We start from the raw sequence: 22,718 nt of genomic DNA on the forward strand, positions 1-22,718 counted from the left end.
CTCAGATCTCACTTCTCTCTAACTTCCTGCTCTGACAAGTTGACACAACTTTACCAGGAAACCCAAAGTTTGCGCCTCTCCGGCTTATACTCGTGGTGTCGATTCGTTACGTTGTATCTCTCTACGGTTCTGCATTTATTTTCTGCGGCTGCGACGTTCCTATATTGGAACATTTAGGAAGCGACCTGCATTTCTGGAAAGCGAAAGTGAAAATCCTGAGCCAAAATGGACAATTTCCACACCCTGCTCTTAGAAATATCGCAGAAACTTGACGAAAGAGAACTGGAGAGTATGAAGTTTCTCTGCAATAAGAAAATAGTCAAGAAGAAAATGGAGATGATCAAAAGCCCCTTAGATCTGTTCAGACAACTGCAGGAGCTGACGGAAATCTCCGAGGAAGATCTCACTTTTCTTATATCGTTGCTCAAAGCCATTAATAGACTTGACCTGGTCCAAAGAGTAGAACCCGGGCCGCGACGCGAGGTGGAGACGAAGGAAAGAGGTAAATGTCCGTCTCCTAATTATTATTATTATTATTTATATAGCAGCATTGATTCCATGGTGCTGTACATGAGAAGGGGTTACATACAAGTTACAGATATCGCTTACAGTAGACAAACTTACAATGACAGACTGATACAGAGGGGCGAGGACCCTGCCCTTGCGGGCTTACATTCTACAGGATTATGGGGAAGGAGACAGTAGGTTGGGGTTTGCAGCCGCTTCCAGTGTTGGTGAGGCGGTAGCTTCGGGAGTGATGAGGAGGCAGCAGGGTCAGTACAGGCTGTAAGCTTTCCTGAAGAGATGGGTTTTCAGGCTCCGTCTGAAGGATCCGAATGTGGTTGATAGTCGGAGGTGCTGGGGCAGAGAATTCCAGAGGATGGGGGATATTCGGAAGAAGTCTTGGAGGCGGCTGTGTGAGGAGCAAATAAGTGTGGAGGAGAAATGTAGATGTGTCACCTGTAAGGGAGGCGACCAGGGGCGAGGGGCGACAGGGGCAGTTAGGCAAAGGGATTGTCCCATATTAGACCTGTTAAGGTGGGGGTGGGGGGGTAAAGGAAAAAACCTAGTATAGGTCAACATTGGTTCCCACTATAGAGACCTCAGTCCTGTTATGTAATACCAGGTATGCCCTGAAGTGGGCGCCATACTGGAAATGTGTTGCCAGAGCAAGTCTTACATTGGATGATGCCCAGTACAATGCCAAAGTACACAGCGCCATACAGTGTCCACATAACAGCTCATCTAATAATACTACAATACGACGACTCAGTAACAAGCGCTGCCATGTAATTAATATTACATGCTGGTCATAAGCCTCGTGTGCCGTCCTGTCACCTGTAGTTCCCCGTAGGCTTGTATACAAACTGCCAACACCAGCAGATTACTGGTAACAACGGCAGACAGGGAGCAGCCTCCGAGGGAAACGTAGGGAATGAGCCTCACGACAAAATGATCATCTGTCTCTCTGTATGGAAATAGAAGCAGCGCTCCTATTCAATGTGGACAAAATATAGGACTTTTTATTAGTCCATGTGGCGACATTTCGGCTCATTTTTATTTTGCAACTTTTTCTGAGGAAGGTTCTTTTATGGAACTGAAACCTCCCCACATGGACTAATAAAAAGTCCTTTATTTTTTCCACATTTAATAGGAGTGCTGTGTACTTTCCAATATAGATAAATTGCATTGGACCAAAAGTTGAGCTCCTGTATTATAGTATTTTGGCGCTGCCTTGCTATGTTTTTCTAGCTATCTGTAATTTATTTCTCTATTATCTATCATCTATACATTCCATAATTTCCTGCGGGATCAATAAAGTGTATCGTATCATATTATCTATCTATTATCTATTTATTATCCATTATCGATCATCTATCTATTATCTATTTATTATCCATTATCGATCATCTATCTATTATCTATTTATCTATCATCTATCAATTATCTATCTATATATTATCTATCGTCTATCTATTATCTATCTATATATTATCTATCGTCTATCATCTATCTATCATCTATCAATCTATTATCTATTTATCTCTATTATCTATCTATTTTCTTTCATCTATCTATCTCTCTGTTCAGTATGTTCATACATTGATAGTTTGGCTTTTTCCTTTGTTGCACAGATCAGATTGACGAGGCCTTTGACATCATATGTGATAACGTGGCGAAGGATTGGAGGAGGCTGATCCGGACACTTGGGCTTTCAGAGACGATAATAGACCAAGTTATTTATAATAACCCGAACAATATGCGGGAACAACTGATGCAATGCCTGATCGAGTGGAGGAAAATGAAGAAAGATAGTGCCACTGTATCATTCCTGGTACAAGCCTTAGAAAAATGCAAACTGAGGCTGGTATCAGAGAGACTAATAGAAGCCATTAACCTCAATCATGGAACATCATAAAAATAGCAACAACTTCCAATTTGTGACAAGTTTGACTATATACTGACAAGAAACAGGTTGCATTATTATTTTTCCACCCTCTGCAGCCGTCACTAGGTGGCGCTCACTGCATACTATCTGTGTACATCCATGTACTCGGCTCCCTCTAGTGGTGGCTATGAGCCATTTGGAACAAATCATTTCTGAATTTAGAAATCTCCTGTATGTATTACAGCCTTAATCATCACAGAATGTTGGATCTAAAGACGGAATGTGGGGGAGGGGAGCAACTACTTTAATAAACCTGTAATATATTTAGCAGTGTGGTCACCGATTTCTGAGCATGCACCTGTCATAAAGTAAATCATAAAAATAGTGAAAGGTGATTTTCCCAGTATATTATACATGTGTGAAATGAGCACCAGTACCTTAAATCTCTAAAAATACATCACATGCAGAATAATAAACGAGATCCCAGAACAACCCAAAAATCACAGAGGTGCACGCATTACTCTGCAGTCTCAACAACTGGAACAGTAACGTAATGTATGTACACAGTGTCTGCACCAGCAGAATAGTGAGTGCAGCTCTGGAGTATAATACAGGAGGTAACTCAGGATCAGTAATGTATTGTATGTACACAGTGACTGCACCAGCAGAATAGTGAGTGCAGCTCTGGAGGATAATACAGGAGGTAACTCAGGATCAGTAATGTAATGTATGTACACAGTGACTGCACCAGCAGAATAGTGAGTGCAGCTCTGGAGGATAATACAGGAGGTAACTCAGGATCAGTAATGTAATGTATGTACACAGTGACTGCACCAGCAGAATAGTGAGTGCAGCTCTGGAGGATAATACAGGAGGTAACTCAGGATCAGTAATGTAATGTATGTACACAGTGACTGCACCAGCAGAATAGTGAGTGCAGCTCTGGAGTATAATACAGGATGTAACTTAGGATCAGTAATGTAATGTATGTACACAGTGACTGCACCAGCAGAATAGTGAGTGCAGCTCTGGGGTATAATACAGGATGTAACTCCAGATCAGTAATGTATGTACACAGTGACTGCACCAGCAGAATAGTGAGTGCAGCTCTGGGGTATAATACAGGATATAACTCAGGATCAGTAATATAATGTATGTATACAGTGACTGCACCAGCAGAAAAGTGAGTGCAGCTCTGCAGTATAATACAGGATGTAACTCGGGATCAGTAATGTATGTACACAGTGACTGCACCAGCAGAATAGTGAGTGCAGCTCTGGAGTATAATACAGGATATAACTCACGGGCAGTAATGTAATATATGTACACAGTGACTGCACCAGCAGAATAGTGAGTGCAGCTCTGGGGTATAATACAGGATGTAACTCAGGATCAGTAATGTAATGTATGTACAGAGTGACTGTACCAGCAGAATAGTGAGTGCAGCTCTGGAGTATAATACAGGATGTAACTCAGGATCAGTAATGTAATGTATGTACACAGTGACTGCACCAGCAGAATAGTGAGTGCAGCTCTGGGGTATAATACAGGATGTAACTCAGGATCAATAATGTATGTACACAGTGACTGCACCAGCAGAATAGTGAGTGCAGCTCTGGGGTACAATACAGGATGTAACACAGGATCAGTAATGTAATGTATGTACACAGTGACTGCACCAGCAGAATAGTGAGTGCAGCTCTGGGGTATAATACAGGATGTAACTCAGGATCAGTAATGTAATGTATGTACACAGTGACTGCACCAGCAGAATAGTGAGTGCAGCTCCAGAGTATAATACAGGATGTAACACAGGATCAGTAATGTAATATATGTGCACAGTGACTGCACCAGCAGGATAGTGAGTGCAGCTCTGGAGTAAAATAAAGGATGTAACTCAGGAACAGTAATGTATGTACACAGTGACTGCACCAGCAGAATAGTGAGTGCAGCTCTGGAGTATAATACAAGATGTAATGTAATGTAATCAGTAATGTAATGTACTCGTATGTACACAGTGACTGCACCAGCAAAATAGTGAGTGCAGTTCTGGAGTATAATACAGGATGTAACTCAAGATCAGTAATGTAATGTATGTACACAGTGATTGCACCAGCAGAATAGTGAGTGCAGCTCTGGGGTATAATACAGGATGTAACTCAGGATCAGTAATGTAATGTATGTACACAGTGACTGCACCAGCAGAATAGTGAGTGCAGCTCTGGGGTATAATACAGGATGTAACTCAGGATCAGTAATGTAATGTATGTACACAGTGACTGCAGCAGCATAGTGAGTGCAGCTCACACACCGTCGAGAACACGCACCTGATCCACTGCACACTGGACATCAGTGGCTCCAGTAGCGTAGCTACCGGGGGGCAGAAGGTGCAGGCGCCTCGGGCCCAGAGCTCAGAAGGGGCCCACCCGGAGCTACGCTACTGTAACTGTATCGGCGCTCACAGCGTGCCGATACAGTTACATTCTGCGGCAGAGCAGGGAGAATCAAGCTCCCTGCTCTGCCGCCCCCCCGCTATGGGGCCCTTGGGCAGGTGGGGGGCCGGTGCCAGCAGTGGGCCCCCCGCCCGTCACTGCAAGGTCAGCTGTTTCGCCATTTGACCGATACAGCTGACCGCATTGATGAGGGAACGAGCGCTATGCTCCTCCCATCATCCCCCTGTCAGTGTCTGACGTCACCGACGCCGACACTGGGCGCGATGATGTCTCCACCCAGCACCCGCTGTAAGGAGATGAGCGGGAGCTCGTAGCACCACTGGAACAAGGAGGAAGAGAGGTGAGTATTTATTGTTTTTTTTAATGGGGGCTGCCTTATACTTCAGGGTCTGCCTATGGGGGTGCTGCCTTAAACTACAGGGTCTGCCTCTGGGGTGCTGCCTTATATTACAGGGTCTGCCTATGGGGGTGCTGCCTTATACTACAGGGTCTGCCGATGGGGTTCTGCCTTATACTACAGGGTCTGCCTATGAGGTGCTGCCTTATACTACAGCGTCTGCCTATGGGGTGCTGCCTTATACTATAGAGTCTGTCTATGGGGTGCTGTCTTATACTACAGAGTCCGCCTATGGGGTGCTGCCTTATACTACAGAGTCTGCCTATGGGTGCTGCCTTGTGCTATAGAGTCTGCCTATGGGGGTGCATTATATAATATAGAGTAGGCCTATGGGGAGTGCATTATACTATATTTAGGACAATCTGGTGCATTATACTATGTGGAGGCTATCTAGGGGGCCATCATACAGTGTGGTGATTACAGTGAAGGGGCCATCATACAGTGTTGGAGCCATCAAACAGTTTGGGGGCTACTAAGGGGTCAGTATACTGTGTGAGTGGCACTATACAGTGATTATACTGTGTATAAGAGAGCATCATGCTGTGTATAGGGGAGCTGTAAGGGGGGAGACTTGGGACATTATTCAATGTAAAGTGGGCACGTATTGTTATAGGGGAACTCAGGTTACTGTGACTATCAAAGGGGCACACAGGGCATTATTACGTTCTATGGGGCAACAAATGGGCACTGTTTTCTAGAGCACTTGCACCCGGCATTACTATATTATAGAGGGTTGCTTTAGAATTTAGAAGGCACAGAGAACCGCGCAGCAGGTGCAGTAATAGGGACATATATACGGCAGCAGCGGCTCAGTATTGGTGTATCAGGGGGAGTAATAGGGTCACATTTGGCAGCAGCAGCTCAGTATTGGGGTATCAGGTGCAGTAATAGGGGAATCAAAGTTACCTGGTTACGGGCCCACTCAGAAGTTTCGCACCCCCCTGAACCAAAACCTTATATACGTATGCCTCTGAGTGGCTCCCAACAGACCCCACGACGTATGACTTATAATGATATACATTGTGCCGGGAGTTTTTATGGGAAAAATAATTCCATCACAGAAAACAACAGAGACTTAGTTTGTTCTTGTAAAAAGTAAAATAAAATACCACTGGCCATAATATACTCAGTAGCTGGATTTTAGTGACATGCAATACCAGATTTTGCCTCAAGATGGCAGTGATGTCAACCAGCAGCTACAGATCTGCACCAAGTAACAAGACTAAGAAAATAATGTGAATGTAATTTGTGGAGAGAGGAATTTCAGGGGTTAGTGCTGTTGCTATAACGCGCTGAGATCCTGGATTCAAATCAAACCAACGGCATCAAGCCATTGCATCATACTGTGTGCCATGATGTATAATAACAAATGATTTTGTGGTACTGTGTTAGCCAGAAAAATCGATGTGAATACTTTTTTGCCCAATGATGATAAAAGTATTCTTGGAGTGATACCTTTATTGGCTAACCAGAAAATAATATATGTTTGCAAGCTTTCAGAGCACAGTGGCTCCTTCTTCAGGCTGGATTACAAATGAATAAATAAGAAAAAGGCACAACATTTAAGAGATATTACAGCAGGACATACTGTTTGCCAAAATGTGAAAATATTATTGCAAATATCCATTAGCATGCATAAAAATTGTAAGACTTGATAGCATATATTATTATGTCCTACCATTGCCGGGTATTGCAGATCAGCTGATCTGCAGTACTCAGGAATGGCCACTACTCGGCGCTCTACACTGTTTACCTCTGGCCACTGATAACAGCTGATTGGGGGTGGCTGCCGCCAGGGCTCTGACCTCACTTTTATGACATATATTATAGTTATTATATATATAAGTAGTTGACAACCCCTTTAAAGGGACTCTGTCACCTGAATTTGGAGGGAACAATTTTCAGCCATAGAGGCGGGGTTTTCGGGTGTTTGATTCACCCTTTCCTTACCCGCTGGCTGCATGCTGGCTGCAATATGGGATTGAAGTTCATTCTCTATCCTCCGTAGTACATGCCTGCACAAGGCAATCTTGCCTTACGCAGGCGTGTACTATGGAGGACAGAGAATGAACTTCAATCCAATATTGCAGCCAGCATGCAGCCAGCGGGTAAGGAAAGGGTGAATCAAACACCCGAAAACCCCGCCTCTATGGCTGAAAATTGTTCCCTCCAAATTCAGGTGACAGAGTCCCTTTAAATGCATTACTTTTTTGCATGCTTGACTGGGCACGCTGTTTCCTTATATATACAGTAGTTTCCTCTGCTCTCACTTTGTGTAGCACGTTGCGCAACACTGTAAGCACATCATACGTTTTTGCAATTCTAAGAAAAAAAAGTGAAAAATAAAAACTTTATGCACTTTATGGATACAGAAGAGGTTTCTGAAGATTTACAGAGATTCCACATGTTGGGAATATGGATCCAAAGCTGCTGGAAAGTGAAGAATAAAACATTTACATTTTATAGGTTATATTGCAAAGTATCATATAGTCACATGTATTGTTGATTATGCAAAACAAAAATACAATAGGTTTGTTATAAAGGAGGGACTCTACTTATTATACTATGTAATAAGGGTACTGTCTCACAGTGGCACTTTTGTCGCTACGACGGTACGATCCGTGACGTTCCAGCGATATCCATACGATATCGCTGTGTCTGACACGCAGCAGCGATCAGGGACCCTGCTGAGAATCGTACGTCGTAGCAGATCGTTTGGAACTTTCATTCGTTGCTGGATCTCCCGCTGTCATCGTTGGATCGGTGTGTGTGACACCGATCCAACGATGCGTTCGCTTGTAACCAGGGTAAACATCGGGTTACTAAGCGCAGGGCTGCGCTTAGTAACCCGATGTTTACCCTGGTTACCATCGTAAAAGTAAAAAAAAACAAACAGTACATACTCACATTCCGGTGTCCGTCAGGTCCCTTGCCGTCTGCTTCCCGCTCTGACTGAGTGCCGCCGTAAAGTGAAAGCAGATCACAGTGGTGACGTCACCGCTGTGCTCTGCTCGATTCTCAGCAGGGTCCCTGATCGCTGCTGCGTGTCAGACACAGCGATATCGTATGGATATCGCTGGAACGTCATGGATCGTACCGTCGTAGCGACAAAAGTGCCACTGTGAGACAGTACCCTTATAGTTCTCCTGACCCTGCCTATCTGCAGCCTCTAGTACCTCTAATACCTGCTTCCCAGTCTCCTGTCTGCCTGCAGTCTCCAATATCTCTACTAACTCCTTCCCAGTCTCCTGTCTGCCTGCAGCCTCCAATATCTCTACAAACTCCTTCCCAGTCTCCTGTCTGCCTGCAGCCTCCGATATCTCTACCAACTCCTTCCCAGTCTCCTGTCTGCCTGCAGCCTCCAGAGTTTCTACTACCTGTTTCCCATGTACCTCACCTGTCTGCTGCCCCGACACTTGTGTGCCCACCCGGACCTTGGGCTTAGAGTATCTATCTCACCAGGTTAGCCAAAACAGAATGTCACTATCTATATATATAATTGTCTAAGGGTTTTTCCGTCTGTCTGTCTGTCTTTCTTTCTGTCTGTCTGTCTGTCCTGGAAATCCCGCGTCTCTGATTGGTCGAGGCCGCCAGGCAATCAGCAACGGGCACAGTATCGACGTAGATGTCATAATGGTTGCCATGGCGACGATGATGTCATAAAGGTTGCCTCGACCAATCAGCGACGGGCACAGTCTGCCGCGAATTCTGGAATCATCATTGTCCATATACTACGGGGACATGCATATTCTAGAATACCCGATGCGTTAGAATCGGGCCACAATCTAGTCTATATATATAATTGTCTAAGGGTTTTTCCGTCTGTCTGTCTGTCTTTCTGTCTGTCTGTCCTGGAAATCCCGCATCTCTGATTGGTCGAGGCCGCCAGGCCTCGACCAATCAGCGACGGGCACAGCATGGCGACGATGTCATAATGGAAATCCCGTGTCTCTGATTGGTCGAGGCCGCCAGGCGTTAGAATCGGGCCACAATCTAGTTGATATATAATAAGGGAGGGCATAGTATGTAATAAAGGATGATGCTATTTATAATGGAAGACACAGTATGTAACAAGGTATAATGTAAGATATGTTTTCAGGGTGCTGGAAGCAGTGGACACACCACATATACAGGAGCTAAACACAAAACTGAGCGAGGCTAAATGTTTCTTTCAAATGTTTTTGTAGCCATAGGACTAGATGGACCTGAGCTGTGTGACCTGTAAGGATAGCCCAGATGTTGCTATAACCTCTACTTACCAGAACCCAGTAACAAGGTGGGCGCCTCGACAGGGAGTCACAACACGGACAACAGTCCATTGATTTTACAAAAACACTTCCGGTAGTTTCTAAAGTTTGCAATAAAGTTTATAGAAAAACCTTGAGTTGTCTCTTTCTTCTTGGTCTCTCTCAATTGCAGACGCACTTGTGCTGGCGTCTCTCCTTCCTCCGGCACATTCACTGCTCTTCTGGATCCACTCACAGCTCCTCTGTCTCAATGATAGACAGTGTTCAGCACGTAGCGGCCATCCTCTGTACTGCAGCTCAGATCACAGTCACTTCCATAGGAGCTGAGCTGCAGTACCGAGAACGACCACTACACGTGTATGGCGCTCCTCTGCTTCGGATCCTATAAGTCTCCTCTCTGCAAACCCGAAACGCGTCCATATGACAATAATTCTGCAGACTGTTCCAGGTTCACAAATCCAACACATAGAGCACAAAATCCAGGGAAAATGAGAGTAACTGAACAAATTACAATGGAGACAAGCCTGCTGCCGCTAAATATGGCTCCTGGCACGCTCCCGGACTTGGCCTTGACCCCCATGAACAGAAAGGAAAGAAGAGGAATGCATTCGGCTGCATCGTGTTGCACAAAATACACATTTGCAATGATTTATGCTATTTTCAGCCGCCATATCTGATTCATATCTGGCCGTTTGCCCAGAAGTTGGAATTGGCCAAAAATAGCTGTTTTAAAGCCAAGCTCACACGTTCAGTTAAATCATCAAGTGCAGAGCATTGTGGGAACCCGGCCGGCCTTTGTGATGCAGTGAAACAGCTGTTTTCTATTGTGAAGGATCATATAACACGTAAGTCGGAAAATACATGTATCACTGCATCGGGGGAAAGTCTGAATGGTGAAGACTTCATTTACTGGAGAAGGAGTATAGCCATAGGGGGGGCAATGGTAGCCATGGCTCTCAGGCCTTGGTGCCATAGGGATGACAAAGGAACCTGATTTCTTTCATTATATTTTAGTAACTTTATATAGAACAAAAAGTTCAGATTTTTATTTTACCCTTAATAATTCCTGGTCTTCCATTACCTCTGCTACATGTCCGCCTACAACTTCCAGTACCTTTGCTACATGTCTGCAGTCTTCCAAACGTCTTCAGTCTGCCTGCAGCTTCCAGTTCCTTGGCTACGTGTTCCAAATTTTCCAGGACCTCTGCCATGTTTCCACCTGTGGCGTTCTTGACATCTCTGGTCTGCCTGCTGCTTCCAGTTCCTTGGCTACCTGTTCCCAGTCTTCCAGGACCTCTGCTATGTGCCGCCTGCTGCTTTCAGGATGTCTCTGGTCTGCCTGCTGCTTCCAGTTCCTCGGCTACCTGTTCCCAGTCTTCCAGGACCTCTGCTATGTGCCGCCTGCTGCTTTCAGGACGTCTCTGGTCTGCCTGCTGCTTCCAGTTCCTCGGCTACCTGTTCCCAGTCTTCCAGGACCTCTGCTATGTGCCGCCTGCTGCTTTCAGGACGTCTCCGGTCTGCCTGCTGCTTCCAGTAATTCTGCTACCTTTTCCCGATGTTCCAGGACCTCTGCTACTTGTCAGCCTCTGGATTTCAGGACTTCTCCAGTCTGACTGTTGCTTCCAGGACCTCTGCTACCTGTGCCCGATTTTCCAGGACCCCTGCTCCGTGTCCACCTGCAGCTTTCAGGACACACCCTGTCTGCCTACGGCTTCCAGTACCTCTGCTACCTGTTTACTGTGTTCTCATCTGCTGGCTGCACCAGCACCCATCTAGCCCTATATGAACCAGGACGAGTATTAGACTAGCCCTATATGAACATTACTTTGTATTGGCCCAGCCATACATGAACCCGGCCTTGAATTAGTCCAGTCCTATATGAACCCAGCCCTATATAAACCTGAACTAATATAAGCCCAGCCCTTTACAAACCCAACCTCTTATTGGTCCAGCTTTATAAAAACCTCACCTTATATTGGCCCAGCCATATATTAACCCAGCCCTATATAAACCAGACTCTAGCCCTGCCCTATATAAACCCGACATTGTATTGGTCCAGCTTTATATAAACTTGACCTTATATTGGGCCAGCTGTACTGTATATGAATCTGGCTTGCATTACTCCAATGTACTTGTACTCGGCCATCTCTAGTCCCAGCCTCGTATAAACCCAGACTTTAGTGTACTTGGTTTTCTTACCTAGACTTTCTCTTGTTTTATAAGAAGCTTCACAAATCTTGATAATCTAAATTAAAGGGAAATGTGCGGCTTTCAAAAACTGATGATTAATACAGAAATAGAAGCTAATTAATGTTAATGAGCCACAATATCCATCAGGAGCAGCGTGTCCTGACATCACCTGTCACCGCACTGACATTACCATCACAATGCGCCGTCACTCACTGTCACATTCAGACGTCTCCACACATATTAATAAACAAAGTAATCAAAACCGAGACATTGTATCAAAGGGGGAAACAAAATTATCACATAATATACATATGATTATATTCAGTATGATGGAGAATGACAAACTGCAGAATAAAGAAAACAATACTCTGCATAGACTGTAAGGTGCAAGAGAGAAAGAACGACAGATAACAGATAGATAATAGAGACAGATAATAGAGAACAGATAGATATTTGAGACAGATAATAGATGACATAGATAATAGATGGATATAGATAATAGATAATGGATAGATAATAGATGAATAGATAGATAATAGATGGATAGATAATAGATAGATACAGATAATAGATAGATAATAGATAATGGATAGTTAGATAATAGATGGATAGATAGATAATAGATAGATAATGGATAGTTAGATGATAGATAGATAGATAGATAGATAGATAGATAGATAGATAGATAGATAATAGATACAGATAATAGATAGAGAATAGATAGTTAGATAATAGGTAGATAATAGATACTGTAGATGATACATAACAGATAATACAGATAATAGATAGAGAATAAATGATAGCTAATAGAGAGATAATAGACAATATATAGAGAATAGATAATATATAGATAATAGAAGTTAGATAATATATAGCTACATAATAGATAGAAAGATAACAGATAGATAGATAATAGACAGATCATAGATAATAGACAGATGTATCCGGTGTCTCTTTGGAGACTTTTCTAGGAGCCGTCACAAGGAGAACATTGTCTTTTTGGACTCAGATCTGTGCTGTTGGTGAAGAGTTGTCGCCTCCCTGAGTGGAGTTTTTGGAATTCCACATTCCGCACATTCCTGCTTTCTACCTGCAGTAACAGACAGATCCTCTCTCCATACTGACACTGACAGGTGAAATGATCTTCTGATATCTCATAGATCCCTCCGGCCATAACTGATGACCACCTGTCAGTTTTTCATATAATAAAAAGGGTCTGTCCATACTTGACAAGCACTACAAAGAGATACGCAGAATTAGAAAAACATGGCTGCAGCGCCATATGTGTCCTGTGTTGGGTATTGCAGTTTAGCTCCATTGAAATGAATGAGGCAGAGCTGCAATACCAGGCACAACCTGTGCACAGAGGTGGAGCTGTTTTTGGAGGAAAGCAACTATTTTTTTAAGTCAATACAACCTCTTTGCTTAAGAACACCGGTAATTTATAGAATAATTGGTCTCTTTGAGGAGTTGAACCCCTTTGGCACCACATAGAGATTTATGTAATGAGTTATTGATCATTGACCAGTAAGTAAGATCGGTTACTTGCATTTTTTTCTAAAATACGCAGCGTAAAAAAACTCACATTATTGGGAATGTGCATTGCAAGTAATGCTGGTCTCTCAGTTATTGGCTTGTCTACGGCGGCGTTCACACTCGGCAGCCCTGGGTCACTGCAATCCGTCCACTGCTCCTCTGTACATTCACATTAAGGCCCACGGGGCCGATAATGGCCGTGTGGATCTGAGGGTGAAGCAGTTACTGCAACATTAGGTGATTGTGCGGGGATAGCTCAATCTGTGTGCATGGAACGCGGCTGTCCTGTGTAAACAGCGACTAAACGTCCGCCAACCTGATCGCTGGCCAGGGATGGTCAGGAGCCTCCATGTACTGACAGCAAGCAGAGATACGGAAAGCTGGAAGATATTGAGGATTTTCATGTTCTGCGCCCGACACCCGATCACCATCCTGGAAGACTTACAATTTATAGTTTTCTACCCATTCACAAGTAAGGCCCCTTTCACACGTCAGTTTTTTGCCGTCAGTCTCAATCTGTCAAATTTTGAAAAAAACGGATCCGGTATCTGATGCCGCCGGGTCCATTTTTTTCTCATAGACTTGTATTAGCGATGGATTGTGACTGATGGCCTCATGTTTCATCCGTCATTCACCGGATCTGTCGAAAATTGTCTGTCCAACGGCCGGAGAAAACAGACAAAGTAACGTTTTTTGTCTCTGTAAAAAAAAAACGAACAGCGACGGATCCATCGCCATCTGTCATTTCTTAGAATGGAAGCCTATGGCGACGGATCTGTCAAATGAAGGAAACTGGTGACGGATTCCGTTTTTTTTTAACTGAGCATACTCCAAATTTTTTAGGATCCTTTAGCCAGCCCCCCTAATCAGATCTGTCAAAAAAACAGATCTGTCACATCAGTTTTTCACAATCTGCGACGGATCCATTTTTTTAAAAATACGACGGATTGTGACTGATGGCAAAAAACTGATGTGTGAAAGGGGCCTAATGTTACTGCCCAAGTGCGGCCAAAGACGGCGTCATCCGCAGAATTATTGCTCGTCCTTCAGGTACGAGGCAGGAGGACGACTGTAAAGTCACTTCACATGAAAGAGGCCTCACCTAGCCGGGCTTAAAGGGACGCGGATGCTAAAATAATGACAGCTTATGTAGGAACACAGACACGGTCCCGAGGGAACGTCTGCAGGATTTGTTTCTTTCATCCAATGACTTTTTACAGACAAGTTGTTATGATTGTTATGTGCGGAGGCTGCATTATATTCCCCTGAGCATTGTGGATCGTGACTTAAAGGGATTGTCACGTCTCCTCTATAGTGGGCGTTCCTGGTTAGTGCCGCTCCCGTTCACTTCAGTATGGGGTGAGGCGCAGTTCCCATTGTACACTGAATGTTCCAGCGGCGTACACTGCACATCCGGTCACCGCGGGAACTTCAAACCGCTATATGGTGGGGGAGTTGGATGCCGGACCCCCAGTGATCTGATATTGACAACCTAAGCATGGGTCATCAAGATGTAAGTCCTGGAAGATCTCTTTAAACAAGTTTGTTTCATCCAATTGCCATTTTGATCCATAAGTAACGTGATTATACAATGTATCATTCTGAATACCTTTAGTTGAATAATAAATACTCTATTGTTAATAGCTGAAGAGTGGGGTCTAATAGTAGAGGGTCCACTGTAGAGAACGGCTGCAAAGGCATTTGTGGGGTCCCATAAAGTCTATTTCATGCACCATGTAATTCTTTATTTCACCTGTGGTGGCGCTGCAGGAGCATTGAATGCATACCACCAGGTTTAATGCTAAACGCAGGGTGCACTTTTGCCAAAGAATATAAAAGAAAAACAAAAGGGTGCAGGACCAAGTCCACTAATATGAAGCACACAAAGCAAAGAAAAAAAGAATGGACTAAAAGAGGCCTGCACAACCATATACCAAAAAATATCAAAGAAAGTTTATTGAACACCACACAAACAACGTTAAAAACATCTAAAATTACAACCATGTGTAAAACACCCCATTATGTCCTGATATGTAAACAGCAGTATATATAATATATAGCCACCGACCAATCTAAATATAAACACAGTAACGTATGCAGTTAGGACCAAGCATATGTAAGATACAAGCAGTATATAATGCGATTATGTGCACACCAGATGTACAACATTCCATGCAAAACTCAGAATACGTTACCCACTGATGATACGGTAAGTGGCAAATGCACCATAAAGGAGTATGTCCTGCTTGAGGGAATGACCCTAATGAATAAAGCAAGGTTCCCTGCAGGGAAACCTATATGGCTGATGCGCCGTCAATGCTGATACCTATCTATGCCAGAGTCATAGTGTATATAAGTCAAAGGGTCGGAAGATAGAGCTATAGCTGCAAGGCCACATGCCATGAATGGCCAATAAGTGGTCAGGAGGGGGTGGAGAAGACAAAACCCCACGCGTATCGCCGCCGCAGCGGCTTCGTCAGGAGAAGTGGGGTATGTGGTGTGCAACCTACATATAAATAGAATGTTAAGTGCATGAAATAACATACCGGTGTGCCATTCCATGGGGTAGCAGGAGAGAGGCGGGATAAGAGCGCAGCCACAAGTAGGGCGGAAGGAGAGTATACGGAGGCCTCCGTAGGACAAAGCCAGCGCCTGCGCAGATGCGGCTCAGCGTCCGAGCCACACTGCGCATGCGTCCTAATAGCTGAACCGTAATGGAACCGGCTTAATGCCGGAATAGAAAGGTATGATAGAGAAATGTGTACCACCTGTCCCATGAAGGTTAAAGATGGAAAGAAGATGTTAAATATGGGCATGCCCAGATAAGGGCCCGCTACAGCAGGTGGTAAATATAGTGATGATATTAGAACATGAAGAATAACCATTATAAAGAGGAGCAAAACCTGAAAAGAAAATAAATTATCAAAGGACACATACAAACGTGTAATTGAAGCAGTAGAGTATAATAAAGTATATTTGAAGACATTATACTGCTAAAGAAACTCAAAATATGAGCTCCCAAAGGTGTCTCCTGTATATATCCACGGCAGTAGATCTTCGTCCGATCTATAGTCCTCCATTAAGTGGCGTAGAATAGAGATGTCCTTTATAGGTACTCCCATAAGATTAAGACTCCTAGGACGCAGAAAATATCCATAATCGGAGTGAAGTTCCCTCCCCTCTATTCGTCGCCCACGTCCACGCCTGGTACCGCTTTATAGACGATGTCTTTATCATCTGGAAGGGTACTAAAGAGGAATGTGTTACTTTTTTTAATGATTTAAATTCTAATTCCGTCAACATTTTTCTCACATTTTCCATTTCCACCAGGGATACCACCTTTTTGGATCTCAAGGTATTTCCACATGAACAACGTTTGGCTACTGATCTCTTCAGAAAACCTACGTCTACAAATTCGCTTCTAGATTTTTCCAGCTTTCACCCCTGGCACACTAAGGTGGGTGTCCCAACGGGACAATTCTTACGTATAAGACGGAATTGTACCCTTGACACTGATTTTTCAACCCAGGCTCGGGAGCTTTCGGACCGGTTCCGACATAGGGGCTACCCTAGACAAGTCATCTCTACAGCCTACCAGAGGGCGAAGGCACAGGATCAGAGGTCGCTTTTATCCTCGAAGAGACAAAATCAGGAGAGTCAGACGAGGTTCATCACCGATTTTAACAACAATTGGAAACAGGTCAGTGACATTCTGACCAGGCACTGGCAGATCCTCCGAACAGATATACATACCTCGGAGGTTACCAGTAATAGACCGCTCCTCACGGCCCGACGGGCACCAAACCTTAGGGATATCCTGACTCGAAGTCACTTTAAGAGACCCACGTATAAACTTAATAGAGGTATCACTTTGAGAGGCTCGTTTCCATGTGGGGACTGTAACATCTGTCCCCACATGGCACCCACTCGTGACCTCTTTGTGCATCCCACCTTGCTGACTAGACACTCCCTTAAGTTTTACATTAATTGTAAATCTAGGGATGTGGTCTATGCCCTGATCTGCTCCTGTAGGATGATATATGTTGGGCAAACCACTCAGGAGCTCAGGAAGCGTGCTCAAAAACACATCTCCACTATACATTTGGCAGCTTCAGATCAAAGAAAGGGTAAGACCCTTACCCCAGTGGCTGAACACTTTCTGGCCAAACATGGGGGTTCTTCGGCCAATTTGAAGGTGGTGGGCCTACAGAAATTGATTCCAAACGAGAGAGGGGGTAATAAAAGCAGGCTCCTTCTCCAAATAGAGTCTAAGTGGATTTTTAGGCTGCACACAGTGACCCCGGTAGGTTTGAATGAGGAACTCCTCTTTACGGGGTTCTTGGGACAGTAGTTTCATCTCTATGTAGTTGCAGTGGGTATGTCAGTGGGCATTCTTATTTTGATTTATCCGTGACTCTAAAGGTATGGTTCATATTTTTTATGGATGTTTATTCCCTCCTTTTTCCTTCTAGCTTTTGTTTGGGTCATCTACTGCTGACAGCTGCCTTATGAGATTTCATCATCAATATATAGGCAACTTTGGTTATGTTTATCATCTACCGGAATCCAGGTTGCTTGGGATACTCGGTCAGCATGGACCATGGATAGTTTAAGGAACCCTGGTCACTGGACTCAGTTTATGCAATACGGGATGCCTGCTGCAATTCTGTTCAGATCACGTCATCTATACTACCGTCTGCATTTGTTGGGCTATTGGATTCCTCCTATACATGACTGTTGGAACTTCACTCCGATTATGGATATTTTCTGCGTCCTAGGAGTCTTAATCTTATGGGAGTACCTATAAAGGACATCTCTATTCTACGCCACTTAATGGAGGACTATAGATCGGACGAAGATCTACTGCCGTGGATATATACAGGAGACACCTTTGGGAGCTCATATTTTGAGTTTCTTTAGCAGTATAATGTCTTCAAATATACTTTATTATACTCTACTGCTTCAATTACACGTTTGTATGTGTCCTTTGATAATTTATTTTCTTTTCAGGTTTTGCTCCTCTATATAATGGTTATTCTTCATGTTCTAATATCATCACTATATTTACCACCTGCTGTAGCGGGCCCTTATCTGGGCATGCCCATATTTAACATCTTCTTTCCATCTTTAACCTTCATGGGACAGGTGGTACACATTTCTCTATCATACCTTTCTATTCCGGCATTAAGCCGGTTCCATTACGGTTCAGCTATTAGGACGCATGCGCAGTGTGGCTCGGACGCTGAGCCGCATCTGCGCAGGCGCTGGCTTTGTCCTACGGAGGCCTCCGTATACTCTCCTTCCGCCCTACTTGTGGCTGCGCTCTTATCCCGCCTCTCTCCTGCTACCCCATGGAATGGCACACCGGTATGTTATTTCATGCACTTAACATTCTATTTATATGTAGGTTGCACACCACATACCCCACTTCTCCTGACGAAGCCGCTGCGGCGGCGATACGCGTGGGGTTTTGTCTTCTCCACCCCCTCCTGACCACTTATTGGCCATTCATGGCATGTGGCCTTGCAGCTATAGCTCTATCTTCCGACCCTTTGACTTATATACACTATGACTCTGGCATAGATAGGTATCAGCATTGACGGCGCATCAGCCATATAGGTTTCCCTGCAGGGAACCTTGCTTTATTCATTAGGGTCATTCCCTCAAGCAGGACATACTCCTTTATGGTGCATTTGCCACTTACCGTATCATCAGTGGGTAACGTATTCTGAGTTTTGCATGGAATGTTGTACATCTGGTGTGCACATAATCGCATTATATACTGCTTGTATCTTACATATGCTTGGTCCTAACTGCATACGTTACTGTGTTTATATTTAGATTGGTCGGTGGCTATATATTATATATACTGCTGTTTACATATCAGGACATAATGGGGTGTTTTACACATGGTTGTAATTTTAGATGTTTTTAACGTTGTTTGTGTGGTGTTCAATAAACTTTCTTTGATATTTTTTGGTATATGGTTGTGCAGGCCTCTTTTAGTCCATTCTTTTTTTCTTTGCTTTGTGTACCACCAGGTTTAGCCACAAATTACAGATGACCACTAGATGTTCTTGCAGTCTGACACCCAGAACTCAGTTTACTTCTAGAGAGTGTACCACCCCTTTAAGAACAGACGGAGCGAAGCCTCAATAAAGCACCAGTGAGATCGCTCTGCAATATACAGAACAAATGGATGTGGCGAGAATTTCCATCAGACGGCGGCCAGGGGCTGGAGAGCTTCTATGAGTTTTATGGGCAGCACTGCCGTTCTCTGCTCGCTGCCTTGGGCCCTTCGCTTTATGTCTTGTTTCTTGGTGCGCAGAAGTAAAAGCTGATCAGGTCCATTCAGCAACAACGGAGGGGGCTCCGCGCTCTCTATGTCGCTCCCAGGCTGTAGGAAACAATTCCTGCGATTGGGATCCCACAGTGGGTGCGAAAAACACAAATCAGGACGCCATAAACAAGGGGTCAGGAGACTATCACCCAATGTGTATGTGCCCCTTTACAGCCAGTAAATAGTTAATGGTGCAGCAATATGATACTGGGCTAAATAGCAATAGGGCATCACAGGCGGGCGGCTGCCAGGAGGTTTACAGGTGGCATGGGGTGTCTATAGCGGCTCCATGGATCAATCACAGGTGCCCTTTGTCTACTACACCCTAGTCTGGAACATGCGCACCCTGATGATGATGTCTGCACAATCTCACATCAGCCTGGTCTTTGAAGAACCTAAAGGCCCCTGTCACAGAAAGTGGGTACACTATGGGAGGTGGACCCTCTAAGCCCTAGGTCTGGGTGGGCACATGTGCCTCTGGTGTTAGTGCAGCAGGCGGGTGATGCAGGTGGGAGACAGATAGCAGAGTTACTGGAGGCAAACTAAAAGTTTTAAAGGGGTCGTGAAATCCGCTGGCGGACAGGAGACATCCTGGAAGCCGCAGGCAGAACATAGAGGCCAACTGAAAATCTTAAAGAGGTAATGGAAGCTGTTAGCAGACAGGAGACGTCCTGGAAGCTGCAAGCAGAACATAGAGGCAAATTGAAAATCTTAAAGAGGTCCTAGAGACCACACACAGGTAGCAGGGTTTTTGGAGGCCACAGACAAACAGGTGAAGTCCTTAAGACCACTGACAGTGCAGCAGGGATACTGGAAACCACAGACAAGTAACTCAGGGACTGGAAACCAAAGGCGACCAGGAGACGTCCGGGAGGAACTGTGCACAGACAAACGAAAAGAGTTACTAGAAAGTCTTAATACTATACCAAGACACACGAGAGGCCTTATATAGGCCTGGAAAACACAACACCTGAGAGCATGCCGGCTATTTGCAAAGTCCGATGTGGAGCAAAAGAAAACTGTAATACCACACACAGCCAATAGACAGGGGTGGCGCTGGTTTTGAAAGAAAGCCATGTTATTCATCCTGGACATAGTTTGGATGTTTTGCCTTTATGTTGGAACTTTCTGTGCTACTATTTCCTACTTTCATATAAACAGATAAATGAGGAATGCGATTACAAAGTATCACAATGAGATCACATGAGAGGACAGAGGAGCGGCACAGAGGGCTTCATTATCTGCGCAGACAGCCGCCTTTCTTACATTTCAGGTCTGCTTCCTCTTTGCAGTTTCGGGTCCAGGCTCGATGACGACTTTAGGTGCCACGAACATTTCAGCCTGAACTATATCTGCAGAACTGCACAAAATGTAAAAACAAAATGTGGCTTCTTCCATTTAATAAAGAAATAAAAACAGATTTTCTATAGGCTGCATCTAGGATTGCACTATGCTGTTACTGATACAATGTTTAGGCCGCGTTCCCATGATGAGTTTTTGGTGAGTCTTTTTTTACACTGTGTATTTCGAAAAAATTCAAGTAACTGATTTTACTTAATAGGTGACGGAAAATCTGCAACATAAAAAACCCACCAAAAGCTCATCGTGGGAACGTAGCGCTAAAAGTAGTGACCAGACACTTCTTCAGACGCTCCAAACTGTACAACAGAAGTTGATGGGAAAGCTACAAAAACGCTATAAAAACTTTCAGGCTTCTTTTTGAGAGTTTTCTAAGCTTAATGAATTTTAAAAACCATGAAAAAAAAATCACCCACAAAAAAAAAAAAAAAAAAAAAAAAAAAGCACTTAAAAAAAAAGTTTAAAAACATTAATAAAACTTTTCTGGAAATGTTTAGGCTAAGTGCACATGTTGCAGAATTTCCGCGGAAATTTCCGTGGCAATTCCTGCCGCGGGTATATCGCATGCGGAATTGGCATACGTATTCCCGCTAAACACTAGCGTTTTCCAAGCGATCTGTAGCATCGATTGGAAATCTGATTGACAGGTTGGTCACACACGGGAAAGCTGCGCAGGTCACCGGAAGGTGAGAATATCACGATTTATTATTTTAATTCTTTTTTTTTTAACAATTACATGGTTCCCAGAGCCTGGAGATGAGTCTCCTCTCCTCCACCCTGGGTACCAACCGCACATGATCCGCTTACTTCCTGCATGGTGGGCATAGCCACATGCGGAAAGTAAGCAGATCAATGCATTCCTATGTGTGCGGAATCTCGGCGGTTCAGCACAAGGAATGAACATGCTGCGTTTTTTTCCGGAATGTAATTCCACCGCGGAAAAAAACACAGCATGTGCACAAAAAATGCGGAATGCATTCTAATAATAGGATGCTTAATGTATGCGGTTTTTTTTGCGGTTTTATGGGGAAAAAATGTGAAAATTTCTAAATGTGTGCACATAGCCTAAAGGAAACATTAACAAAATGCTAACAAAAAAAAGGATTGAAAGCAGCACACAGAGGAAGCGTTTCTGCTGGAAAAACCAGGGCTGTGGAGTCGGTAAGCCACAGTTGCGACTCCGACTCCTGGATTTTATCAGGTTCTGACTCCGACTCCTTCATAAATGGCCAATTCGTAACAATAAATTTACTGTTGTAAAATATTAACATTGTGCTTATTCAGTTTCTCACTATCATATAAGTAATCAGACCACTTAGAGCAAAAACTATATTTATTAGAATACAATTAGAATATAGCAAATAACTTTTATAAACTCTTGTAAGTAAACATGCAATAAACACTGTTATGCAGTTAATAAGAAGAAATCTATAAATTTGGCCTCAGAAAAAGTATTGCCTGTCAGATCCTCCTTCATGGATGCCCTCAAATCTGATCTAATTATTTTGAGAGCAGAGAACAACCTCTCTACACTAACTTGGGTTGGTGGCAAAGCAGTAACCACTCGGGCAACATCTCTGACAATGTCAGGATACAGAGGAATCGCTTGTTGCACTGTTATTTTTGATGAACGGTCAAATTTCTCAATTCAATGTGAAAAATTCTGCTGAAATGTACTGGCTGTGTTCTTTGATGGGGATGACTCTTCTTCTATGCGGGAACGCTTTGCACGGTCCTTGTGATCCAAATATTTTTCGAAATTAAATTCTTCATCAGTTGATGAGGGTGAAGATGTGGCAGGACAACC

The 22,718-nt window shown here is 43.9% G+C and overlaps 1 protein-coding gene and 1 long non-coding RNA gene across 2 annotated transcripts in view; one reads left to right on the plus strand and one right to left on the minus strand.

The window, feature by feature from the left end:
• The window catches only part of LOC143806432 (uncharacterized), an 85,496-nt gene that overhangs the window by 56,969 nt on the left and 5,809 nt on the right, over positions 1-22,718 (minus strand). Inside the window, exon 2 of the long non-coding RNA XR_013221456.1 lies at positions 11,686-11,731. This is a non-coding gene — a long non-coding RNA (uncharacterized LOC143806432). The remainder of the gene's footprint in view (positions 1-11,685; positions 11,732-22,718) is intronic.
• On the plus strand, positions 4-2,716 carry FADD (Fas associated via death domain). Its single transcript, XM_077286952.1, has 2 exons — positions 4-502; positions 2,136-2,716. The coding sequence occupies exons 1-2, from the start codon at positions 226-228 to the stop codon at positions 2,417-2,419; spliced, it is 561 nt and encodes a 186-aa protein (XP_077143067.1). The 5' UTR covers positions 4-225; the 3' UTR covers positions 2,420-2,716.

The sequence above is a fragment of the Ranitomeya variabilis genome, chromosome 2, assembly GCF_051348905.1.
Source record: "Ranitomeya variabilis isolate aRanVar5 chromosome 2, aRanVar5.hap1, whole genome shotgun sequence".
Taxonomy (NCBI): domain Eukaryota; kingdom Metazoa; phylum Chordata; class Amphibia; order Anura; family Dendrobatidae; genus Ranitomeya; species Ranitomeya variabilis.

Coding starts and splice junctions, on each gene's coding strand:
- FADD (XM_077286952.1), top strand. CDS start 226: ATGGACAATTTCCACACCCTGCTCTTAGAAATATCGCAGAAACTTGAC. Junction 503..2,135: donor GGTGGAGACGAAGGAAAGAG/GTAAATGTCCGT, acceptor TTTGTTGCACAG/ATCAGATTGACGAGGCCTTT.